At 43.3% G+C, this 12,086-nt stretch overlaps 2 protein-coding genes across 2 annotated transcripts; both read right to left on the bottom strand.

The window, feature by feature from the left end:
- Positions 1 to 2,900: 2,900 nt before the first annotated feature.
- On the bottom strand, positions 2,901 to 3,574 carry LOC309544935 (N-acetyltransferase 8-like; the record flags this gene model as incomplete). Its single annotated transcript, XM_082243939.1, has 1 exon — positions 2,901 to 3,574. The coding sequence occupies exon 1, from the start codon at positions 3,570 to 3,572 to the stop codon at positions 2,901 to 2,903; it is 672 nt and encodes a 223-aa protein (XP_082100065.1). The 5' UTR covers positions 3,573 to 3,574.
- A 7,420-nt stretch (positions 3,575 to 10,994) lies between these two features.
- LOC309561923 (N-acetyltransferase 8-like) lies at positions 10,995 to 11,666 on the bottom strand (the record flags this gene model as incomplete). Its single annotated transcript, XM_082265995.1, has 1 exon — positions 10,995 to 11,666. The coding sequence occupies one exon, from the start codon at positions 11,664 to 11,666 to the stop codon at positions 10,995 to 10,997; it is 672 nt and encodes a 223-aa protein (XP_082122121.1).
- Between the last annotated feature and the right edge of the window lie 420 nt (positions 11,667 to 12,086).

Raw genomic sequence — 12,086 nt, 5'->3', positions numbered from 1 at the left:
GATCATATCCCCCCTTATGTATTTATACATGGAGATCATATCCCCCCTTATGAATTTATACATGGAGATCATATCCCCCCTTATGAATTTATACATGGAGATCATATCCCCCCCCTTATGTATTTATACATGGAGATCATATCCCCCCCCCCCCTTATGTATTTATACATGGTGATTATATCCCCCTTATATATTTATATATGGTGATCATATCCCCCCTTATGTATTTATACATGGTGATCATATCCCCCTTATATATTTATACATAGCGATCATATCCCCCCTTATGTATTTATACATAGTGATCATATCCCCCCTTATGTATTTATACATGGAGATCATATCTCCCCTTAATCTCCTCTTCTCAAGAGAGAATAAATTCAGTTCCTCTAATATTTTCTTATAGCTGAGCTCCTCCATGCCTCTTATCAGTTTGGTTGCTCTTCTCTGCACTTTCTCCAGTTTCCCAATATCCTTTTTAAGAACTGGTGCCCACTGCCCAAAACTGAACTGCATATTCCAAATGAGCATTACTAATAATCTGTACAGGGGCAAAATGATATCTCTCTCTCTGCAGTCCATGCCTCTGTTAATACAAGAAAGGACTTTGCTTGCTTTGGAAACCGCAGCTTGGCATTGCATGCTATTATTAAGCTTATGATCTACCAGGACACCCAGATCCTTCTCCGCTATGGATTCCCCCAGATCCTTCTCCGCTATGGATTCCCCCAGATCCTTCTCCGCTATGGATTCCCCCAGATCCTTCTCCGCTATGGATTCCCCCAATTCTACTCCCCCTAGTATGTATGATGCATGCATATTCTTAGCCCCCAAGTACATAACTTTACATTTATCAACATTAAACCTCATTTGCCACATACTGTAGTTGCCCAATGAAACAGTGCATTGAGGTCAGATTGTAAGTTGGAGACATCCTGTAAGGAAGTTATTCCACTGCAAAGCTTGGTGTCATCTGCAAAGACTGAAATTTTACTTTTAATCCCAGACCCGATATAATTTATAAGGATATTAAAAAGTAAGGGTCCCAACACTGAACCTTGGGGTACACCACTGATAACCTTACACCATAGAAGAAGAATCATTAACCACTACTCTCTGAATTCTGTCTTTTAGCCAGTTTTCTATTCATTTACAAACCGATCTTCCCAAGCCAGTAGACTTTACCTTACACATTAGCTGTGTGTGGGGAACTGTGTCAAATGCTTTTTCAAAATCCAAGTATACCACGCCCACAGCCACCCCTCTGTCCAAGTATACCACGTCCACAGCCACCCCTCTGTCCAAGTATACCACGTCCACAGCCACCCCTCTGTCCAAGTATACCCCATCCACAGCCACCCCTCTGTCCAAGTATACCCCATCCACAGCCACCCCTCTGTCTAAGTATACCCCATCCACAGCCACCCCTCTGTCTCCAAGGTTTTACTTGCCTCCTCATAAAAAGAAACCAGGTTTGTTTGATAACTTCTGTCTCTCATGAATCCATGCTGTCTGTTTCCTAAAATATTTTTTTCCAGCAAGAACTCATCTATGTGGTCTTTTATTAAACTCTCCAGTATCTTCCCCACTACAGAAGTTAAACTAACAGGTCTATAGTTACTTGGCAAAGACATTGATCCCTTTTTAAATATAGGCACCACATTGGCCCTACACCAATCCAGTGGTACTATTCCAGTCATTAACGAGTCCCTAAAAATTAGAAACAAAGGCTTTGAAATTACAGCGCTCAATTCTTTTAGGATGTGTGGGTGGATGCCATCTGGTCCAGGTGCTTTATCCACCTTTATTGTCTAAATATTTCTGGACCATATCACCTTTGAGCCATTGTGGATCATTTGGGGCTGTGTCACTACCATCCTCATTATGGTCATGAGCTCCCCCATGCTCCTTTGTATATACAGAGCTGAAGAAAGTATTTCATATATATGCCTTCTCTTTGTGCCCAGTCACCCACTCCAGAATATTTTGTAAAGGGCCTACATGCTGAGACCTGACATTTTTACTATTAATATATTTGAAGAATGTTTTGGGGTTTGTCCTACTATCTTTTGCAATCTGTCGTTCCTTTTGAATTTTTGCGGCCTATAAGCTGTGTGTCTATAGGGGCTGCTTATGTGCTTGTAGAAGACAGCTATGTGCCTACTAATGGTCTTTGCTATACTCAGAAAGCTAGACCAAAGTAACACTAGAATATCCTTGCATTGCTTAAGTAGTAGCTGTAAGCTCATGGATGCTGAGACCCACCTCTAGACTACTAGACAGAGAAGCTGTAGGAGATCTGGATGAGTTGCAAGGGTCTTCAAACTATGGCCCTCCAGCTGTTCAGGAACTGCAATTCCCATCATGCCTAGTCATGTCTTTGAATGTCAGAGTTTTACAATGCCTCATGGGATGTGTAGTTCAGCAACAGCTGGAGGGCCGTAGTTTGAGGATCCCTGAGTTAAGGTATTCAACCTTCTCCAATTCTCTACCTCCAATCATGACTATTATAAAGAGTTTGGAATTACATCTACAGTAAAAGACGTAAGTAAACTAGCTGGGGATGAGGTGTTTCTAGAAAGGAATTGATCCTGCCAGCTCAAGACCTTTGAAGAAGGATCCCTCATATCCCACTAGGGGGAGGTTCAACATTCAAAGTTTACCCAGGTACTGGAGGAGTGAGTGGATATAATTGTGCCAGGAGGATGCTCCTCACCTTCTCTGTGTGCCCTGTTGGTTTGGAGCATTCAGTTTATAGTTACCAGAACACATGAACGTACATCTATACATGAAGAGATTATAGAGGAAAACCACAAAAAAATTTTTTTTATTAGACTTGAACATACAATACAAGGACTACAAATCTGATTTAGCTTCATATCTCTGTTGGGTACAGTTGGTCACTGGAGTCTTGGGATGTCGTACTGGTAGAACAAGATTTTGAAGTCCAGCAGTTTTGTGAAAGGTTTAGGTCGATAAAAAGTTTGCATCAGTCTGAATCCCATTTTATCATACATTTTCCAGGCATCTTTCTGGGCTAAACTGGTTGTCAAAACCACCGCCTCACAGCCCCTCTGCCGGGCAAAGTCGATCATTGTCCTACACAAGGCTTTGGCAATCCCTCTTCCCCGATGGCTTTCACACACTGAAAGTCGTTTTAGCTCCAGGTGCTTTTCTCCTCCGGGGAATGGAGAAGGAGCAGCGGCCACCGTCCCAACCACCTGTCCTCCAGACTCTGCCACCCAGAAGCAGTGGCCATCTTGTTCCAGGTAGTACTTCCTTATGTCCAGCATGTCATCAAGAAAGCACAGTCGGATATAATTTCGGTACATACGCCAGGCCGCAAACCACAAAAAACCCACGATGATGGTCACTGCACAGAGGGAGGTGGTAAAGGACACAATGTCTAATGCCGGAAGAACGAGGAGAGCCAGCAATGGAGGCCATATGTGGGGCTGTCGTATCGCGTGTTTAAAGGCTTCACTCGTGTGTTCGGCAGTTCCAGAAAGAAACAACTGCCTGGCCACTTCATAATCCGAATCCTTGTACAATCGTATAAAGAAAGTAGACATTTTGTCTCCCTGTGAAGAAATAAATATATAATTACAATTACATCATTGAGGTGGATCTAGCACCAACTATACTCTTCATGGTAAATGCATGTATACTAAGTAATGTGTAACACTTCCAGGTATTTATTACATCTCACAGAGTTCAAAGCACTACTCCCTTACAATGTTTTTATCTGCTTTCCTCTTGAGAAGGACAGCGCCATCTTTGTTCAGGCATTATCCAGGGGGGTCCCCATCTGCTTCCTGGACTGAATGTATATTGCAAACCAAATTTTGAAGTACCTTTGTCAAGTTATTGAATGTAATGAAAATTTTCATTTGAATACTCATATAAATTCATAGGAAATGTCTACTAGTGCATGTCCAGTTTTAAAGTCCAGCCTTAACTACCCTAGAAAGTACTAGTATATACTAGTATTGCAGAAGACAACAACTGGGAAAAGGTAGAGTACAGATACTGTATCTATAGTGGATATCCAGATGTCACCCTAAATCCTTCACTTGGGTTTTCCCTATTACTTTTATCCAGGTTCTCCAGCTCGATCGGATTGATTTCCCATCTGGTATGTTAATCTTCAAAATACATTCACATGGAGGCCAATCGTTTGCTGCATTCAGAGGCAGCTAAACAGTCCAAGGCTTATTTCAGCCAGAACTTCTCTTTTTCAGCATGGGTTTGGGCCAGCCATTCTCAACCAGGGTTCCATGGAACCCTATGATTCCTCCAGAGGTGGCTAGGGGTTAGTTGAGCTATGGCTAACTGACCTTCTATGTGATGGTGCCTGCATAGTTCCAAGTCCAACACCACTTGGCAAAGCTAGAGCCATGACTGTAAGGGTGTCATTCTGATGACCAATGTAAGGAGTATTCTTCCTACTTATCACCACCAATGGAAAGGGCATTTTTCCCAATGACCACCAATGGACTACTCATAACAGGGATTTGTAGGTGGGGTGCAGCGGCAATAATTCACAGGTGCCATAGAAAACTTGTATTGAAGTAGTACAGCAAGAGTTCACAACAAACCCAGTGGGAAGGCTGCCCGACCGGGTGTACTTATGAGGTGAAGAGAGAGGGTATCAGCCGGACCGATAGTGTCTGTTAAGAGAGCAGAAATTGGCCTGGTCATCTCATGCCCAAGCAGAATGATGCCAAAAGGAGTTGCGACCCTACTCTTTCCCTCCTCATCAGGAGCCTTTCACTACTGCTAATACTATCCTTAACAGGCAGGGTACCTGTCCCTACTCTACTCCATACAGGCATGGTACCTGTCCCTACTCTACTCCATAACAGGCATGGTACCTGTCCCTACTCTACTCTATAACAGGCATGGTACCTGTCCCTACTCTACTCCATAACAGGCATGGTACCTGTCCCTACTCTACTCTATAACAGGCATGGTACCTGTCCCTACTCTACTCTATAACAGGCATGGTACCTGTCCCTACTCTACTCCCTAACAGACGGGGTACCTCTCCCCCGTCTACAAATTCGCAAATGCATGCCAAACCTGGGAGCCCGGGCGTTAAGTAGGCACTGCCTGACCCAAGATGGTTGCTAGGGTCCCATGGGACAGCAGCATCCAACCAGATTTCTTCCCCAGTAACCCAGGAAACCATAGAGGAATTGTGTTCCTCTTGGCTTCCTCTCTAGCTACATGGCCCCTGCAGGTGAATGCCACCTGCAGTGGAGAAAGTAGACTGCACCTTCCTACAGGTTCCCTGAGGCCTGAAAATGATTGCAAGGGTTCCTTATGGGTAAAAAAGGTTGAGAAAGGCTGGTTTAGGCTACAAGTGTTAAAGCATCTATTTTCCCCCACACTATGACTTCTTATGGTCCATCACCTCCATCTAGTGGCCAAAATGCAGTATATTTTCTGATTGATGTTTTTCAAAAATATACACTATACATTTTCGCCACTAGATGGAGCTGTCAATCACAGTGAGTCATGGTATGGCTCTATTTACACCAATGTGTTTTTACATGTTTTTTGCAGAAAAGCAGAACATTATTTTTAACATGAGTTCCTAAAGAACATGTTCACACCAATGCATTTTTGTGCCTCTGCATTTTTGAAAAAGGGTTAGGGTCTTTTTAAATGCAAAACTATGTTTTTTTTTAATTCAATAGACTTCAATGGAGAAGCTGCAGAAAAGCATGTAGTGCATTTCTATCACGTTTTAACCACAATTTTACATCGATTTTTTGGGGGGTTTTTGGCAAATTTGTTGTTTGGCATAATAATAAATGCAAATTGCGGCAAAATTGCAGTAAAATACGCTGTAAAAACGCACTACATGCTTTTCTGCAGCTTCTCCAGGTCCCTGACCCTTTCCAAAATCGTAGAGGCACAAAAAATGCATTGATGTGAACGTGTTCCATACGAACCCATGTTATAAAATGTCCTGCGTTTCTGCAAAAAAGCATGAAAAAACCACATTGGTGTAAATGGAGCTTAATAGAGAGAATGCGGGTAATATTCATGCAGCCCGGACGAATTCTGGAAGAATCCGTAGACGTCATTGGTGACAAAATGCGCCGGGAGTTGCCTCAAGGTGACGTCATCACGTATGCAGAGCCACGAATGAGAGAGCGGTGTTTGTTAAGCCGACAACATGCTGGAATGTTACATTGTATATGTCTTATATTGGCCTTCTCAGGGTAATTGTAATCATCTACTTTTAACTACTTGCTGATCGCCCCACGCAGATTTACTGCGGCAGGGCGGCTCGGCTGCGCATAATCACATAGATCTACGTGATTATGTGCATGTGGTCTTGGTGGTCTCGCCCATTCTCTACCTCCAACCATGACTATTATAAATAGTTTGCAACAGTGTTGCCAACCTCCCGCAGCATTTTTTACTGACAAAACAAAAACTTTTTACTGACAGAGCACATTTTTTACTGACAACCTAAAAAATTAAATTAAAAACAAATAAAATCAATATGTATACAGCATAAACACAATATGGAAACATTGACAATACTAAAAATAGGTAATTTTGACACAGCATGACAAATTATCATCCCCTGATATTTACAGACAATTGTAAAAATCACTGATTTTTACAAACTGTCCGTAAATTTACTGACGGTTGGCAACCCTGGTTTGGAATTACATTTACAGTAAAAGACGTAAGTAAACTAGCAGGGGGTGAGGTGTTTCTAGAAAGGAATTGATCCTGCCAGCTCAAGACCTTTGAAGAAAGATGCCTCATATACCACTAGGGGGAGGTTCAACATTCAAAGTTTACCCAGGTACTGGAGGAGTGAGTGGATATAATTGTGCTAGGAGGATGCCCCCCCCCCCACCTCCTCTGTGTGCCCTGTTGGTTTGGAGCATTCAGTTTATATTTCCCAGAACACATTCACATCTATATGTAGCAATGTTTCAAGGCCGGTGGCCTGATGTGGGTCTGCCATTGTTACCGGTTACCTCTCCAGCCCATGTGAGCTGCGGCACTGGGTGTGAGAACTGACACATCGACAACTCCGGCATCTTTGTTTGGTTGTTTTATTGTAGTTTTAGGAGATGGGAGAAGGGAATGAGTGGGATACTCCTTTGGCTCGACTATGTACAATTCTGGGACTTTTATAGCAAAAAATGCCCGTTAGCGATGTCTTGACGCCAGCCGATGCTAGCCAATGCTTACTAACGCTTTGAACACACTGTATCTCTGAAAGCTGGGCTGGAACCCCGACTTAAGTCCAGAAGATCCAGGACTGTGGAACATTGAACATCTGACACTGCTTGCACTGTAAAGTCACTGACTACTCTCTCCAGCCTTGCCCTGGCTTGAGGTAGCTTGCTGTGTATTCCTGTATGGCTGCAACTCTCAACTGATGCACTCACACTGTGCATTAACTCTTCAGGGCCCAAACTGCAGGCGCCCCCTTTGCCATTTCAGGGTCCTCAACCTAGGTACCCCCTCTATCACTTCAGGGTCCTCTGACTAGGTACCCCCTTTACAGCTAGCTGACTCTTGGATCCTAAAACCTTCTCCGGAGTGGTGACTGTAATGATATCGTGTGCTGGGACACCATTTTGTCGAGCAGCCATTTGGCATTACTCCAGCAGCCTGACAGTTTCAAAACCAAAAGGGCACTCATCCACACAGCCCCCACCTTACCCTAATTAACGTTAGTATGCAGAGCTTCAAAGAAAATCTTATCTCAAGCACATCCTAGCAGATGTCCACTACGGCTGACCAGGCTGTGTTGAATTCCACAGCCAAACTGTTAATTAGAAATGTAACACATACATCTAATAATTTATACCAAATTCATAAATGCAGACAGGAACGTAACACATTAACATAAAGTATATATTTGAATGACAAATAAAATACTGAACGAAACGAGACCATGCATGGTCATCCTATGACACATGGAATAGAAAAGAGCGATAAGATATTCCTTGTGTGATAAAAATATTCATGTTTGATATCGTTTGAAAGCAAATCACACGTGGAGTCTCGCAGTTTAAAGAATGTAACCCTTACATATTTCAAGATATGAATTATGTTATAAATCTGTCTAAGCGGGAGGTTCCTTGGCATTTTCTGAGCCTCAGGGCCGCCCATGGCCCCAGTGTTTATTGGTCAAGGACCTCTGGTGACACCCCCTGCGGGTCAGAGAAAAAGAGAGAAGCTGATGGGTTTCTCAGTTCTCCTGTACCATCAAACCAAGAAACATCTACCTATCACTTTGGGAACTGGCTCAGCTTCTGAACTCTGATAATACAAGGACATTAAATGCAAGTACCTTCATCTCTAATTCTTTATCTTATTTTTCTAAATTGCTGAATTGTGTCTCTATTTCTATGTAACCCATTTTTCTGTAAATATTTTTATTTGCACCAATTTTAACCTTTTTTATAATTAAACCTTATTTTGAAAAGTGTTAACTTTGTCTCTAAGCTCTTAACGCAGACTAAAGCCAACGTCCGATCAGCCGATTGTAGGCTTGTTAGTATGATGCTTCCGACAACCAACTGCAAATTTTCGGCCGAAAAAAATCTGGTGTGCATGCTATAAAATTTTTGTTGGCCAACAACAGAACGGCCGATTGTTCCTCAGTCAGTACAGATTTCGGCAGACAAAAATCAGATGAGCAAGACTGGGCATGCTCAGAGAAGAAAAAACACACGGAAAGTCAACCATCACATGACATCACTTCTGAAGTTGGAAGTCTAGAGCAAATTTCAACCAACAAACAACACTGGACAAAAGACGGCCGATCGGTCGGTCAACAATCTGTGCATGTGTACGAGGCTTAACCAAAGAACCTGTCTCTTGAAGAGCGCTACTGTCTAGAATAAACCCTCTGGACACTCCTGTCTGTGGTGACAGCGCGTGTTACAGATAATTATTCTAAAGTCATAATTTATATTTCTAAAATTACGAGCATCCGCTGGGCTCAAACGTAGTGGTGGTGGCAGAAAAAGGGTTAATTGTTTAATTGGTCCGGTGACAATCGCTCTCAACCTGCTGGCAACTAGATTGTGGTCCCGCAAGCTGGAAGAATTGTGCCAGGTGCAGCTGAGAGTAACATTGTTACGCAAGTGACGGCAGGGTGTGAGATTGCCTGGTCCTTGGTCACGAGTTGGATGAGAAGGCCAGGGGTCTGATACCCGCCACCGTCACAGTCCCCACTGACTTTAGGCAGACACCCAGGGGCAATCCTCAGAACTCACGACCGGTGTAGGCTTTCCTGGGACTGGACCCCTCTTGCTCTCCGCTGGTTCTCGGCACACCGCATCCCCCTCAGCTCACTTCCTTCCGTCACTTCCGCTTGTACCTGTGAACCGCATTTCCGGCGTTTGGAGCGCATCGCGTTCCGGAAGCACCCGGGAACGGTACTGCTGTCACCTGTATCTGAACTGCTTGTATTTCACCGCTATATTGTGAGTGCCTTTTCAACTTTTAATAAATAAGACTTATATATACAGTACTTCACTATTGTGAGCCTTTTTCCTCCTCCATTCATGATCCGGACCTCCTAATGTATACATGACTGCCATATACCATGAGGATTAATGGGATTCTGGAGACGGTACATATGTCCTAATGAGGCCACTGTGAACCCCTTCCCTTGATGTTCAATGCTTGTCACCCCTGTAGGGGTACCTTTATCTGGTGAGTGCGTAATTCATTAGGGGAACATAAGGATTCACCTGCACGCGTCACCGTATACAGAAATCCCACTATAGATCATCACGGCCTGCTATTGGATGATTGTCATTTTCCTTGGATTATGAACTTCTGATTCCACATGGACTCACTTGTTTAGTCACTTTTTTCCTATACAGGACACCCATTAATTTACAAGTGTCACTGGTTCTTACTTGTATACCATATTGGTACTTTTTGTTTATTTCACCTCACTATTCAATATATATTTCTTTATTCTATTGTACTTTTCCACGCACATATTCAGTTGTGCATTTTGTTATCACTAATCACCTTATGTGATTTTTTTCTCAGCACTGGCACTTTTTCTTAATTTAGTTACCTCTGGGGACACTTCTAACCCCTTCCCCTTTCATTACAAAGGAGCACTATCAACTCATTTAGTGCACTTAGTCACTTTTATTTGCCATTGCACTTTCCACTGTTGCACTTTATTATTAATCACAAGACATTCATTGCACTTTATGTCATTTTAAATGCATTCAATATATTTGTATATGGTTTTATTATGCATTGATTGTACGTTTTCTTGCATTTATTTGCATATTTTGATTATTGCCATCAGCACCTTATTATTTATATTCACCACCCTTATTGAGGTTTTGCACACATCCAAACATTTATATTTATTCATTGGCAGGGCCAAGTACCTTCCCCCCTTTTTCTATTTCCTGGGACTGGACCCCTCTTGCTCTCCGCTGGTTCTCGGCACACCGGATCCCCCTCAGCTCAACTCAGCACTCTCTGGATTCTCAGGCAGCACCGAGACATCCGCTTCCTCTGACAGGAGGAGAGACAGCCTTTCTCTCCCTCCTGGGACTCTGCTTCCCGCCAAAGACCATGGGTCATGCCCTCCCTCAAACTTATACCCACTTCCAGAATCCTTTGCGGCAGAATCTGCCTTCTGGGGTTGTTACAAGCCTGAATATATCCCTGATTGGGTTTCCTCCACTGCCCTATGAGAAGCCTCTCACAGAGCCAGTGGGGAGACTCCCCCTTCAGAAGACACACCTGGAAGCCATGACACCCTACAAAAAGAAATCACAGCCCTGCTGTTAGGCAGACAGGGCCCACTATACATTTACCTAGCACCTACCTGTAGTGTGCTACATATACATGAAGAAATTATAGAGGAAAACCACAAAAAAATATATTTTTATTAGACTTGAACATACAATACAAAGCTTACAGATCTGATTTAGTTTCATGGCTCTGTTGGGTACAGTTGGTCACTGGAGTCTTGGGATGTCGTACTGGTAGAACAAGCTTTTGAAGTCCATTAGTTTTGTGAAAGGTTTAGGACGATAAAATGTTTGCATCAGTCTGAATCCCATTTTATTGTACATTTTCCAGGCATCTTTCATGGCTAAACTGGTTGTCAAAACCACCGCCTCGCAGCCCCTCTGATGGGCAAAGTCAATCATTGTCCTACACAAGGCTTTGGCAATCCCTCTACCCCGATGGCTTTTACACACCGAAAGTCGTTTTAGCTCCAGGTGCTTTTCTCCTCCTGGGTATGTAGAAGGAACAGCGGCCACCATCCCAACCACCTGTCCTCCAGACTCCGCCACCCAGAAGCAGTGGCCATCTTGTTCCAGGTAGTACTTCCTTATGTCCAGCATGTCATCAAGAAAGCACATTCGGATATAATTTCGGGGCATATGCCAGGCAGCAAACCACAAAAAACCCACGATTGTGGTCACTGCACAGATGGAGGTGATAAAGGACACAATGTCTAATGCTGGAAGAACGAGGAGAGCCAGCAATGGAAGCCAGATGTGGGGCTGTCGTATCGCGTGTTTAAAGACTTCACTCGTGTGTTCGACAATTCCAGAAGCAAACAACTGCCTGGCCACTTCGTAATCCGAATCCTTGTACAATCGTATAAAGAAAGTAGACATTTTGTCTCCCTGTGAATAAATAAATATATAATTACAATTACATCATTGAGGTGGATCTAGCACCAACTATACTCTTACCAGGGTGATACCCGCAGCTGCATATCATCCCGCTACAACCACTTGCAGCCAAAGGACGCAAATTTGCTTAACGTTAGCGTTAAAGGGTTAAATTATCAGCCCCAGTATTTCTAACTGCGATGCTGATGTTCCTCCTTTTTCATTTTTTTAATAGTTTTTACATTTCTATCAGTGGCAGTCCTCAATTTAAACTGCATCCAATCACACATTTCCCAGTATCTTATCAATTTGGGTAATAAGCCCCCTCTATCAAGGGAGGCCAACAAGGAGAGGCAGACGTTCCCATGGCACTGTGAGAGGGCCAGCAGCGTATGTGTTCACAGGCAAAGGTGGACGTGGTCA

Source organism: Pelophylax lessonae, assembly GCF_965119305.1.
Source record: "Pelophylax lessonae genome assembly, chromosome: 1".
NCBI lineage: Eukaryota > Metazoa > Chordata > Amphibia > Anura > Ranidae > Pelophylax > Pelophylax lessonae.
This window is presented reverse-complemented; position numbering and strand designations above follow the sequence as displayed.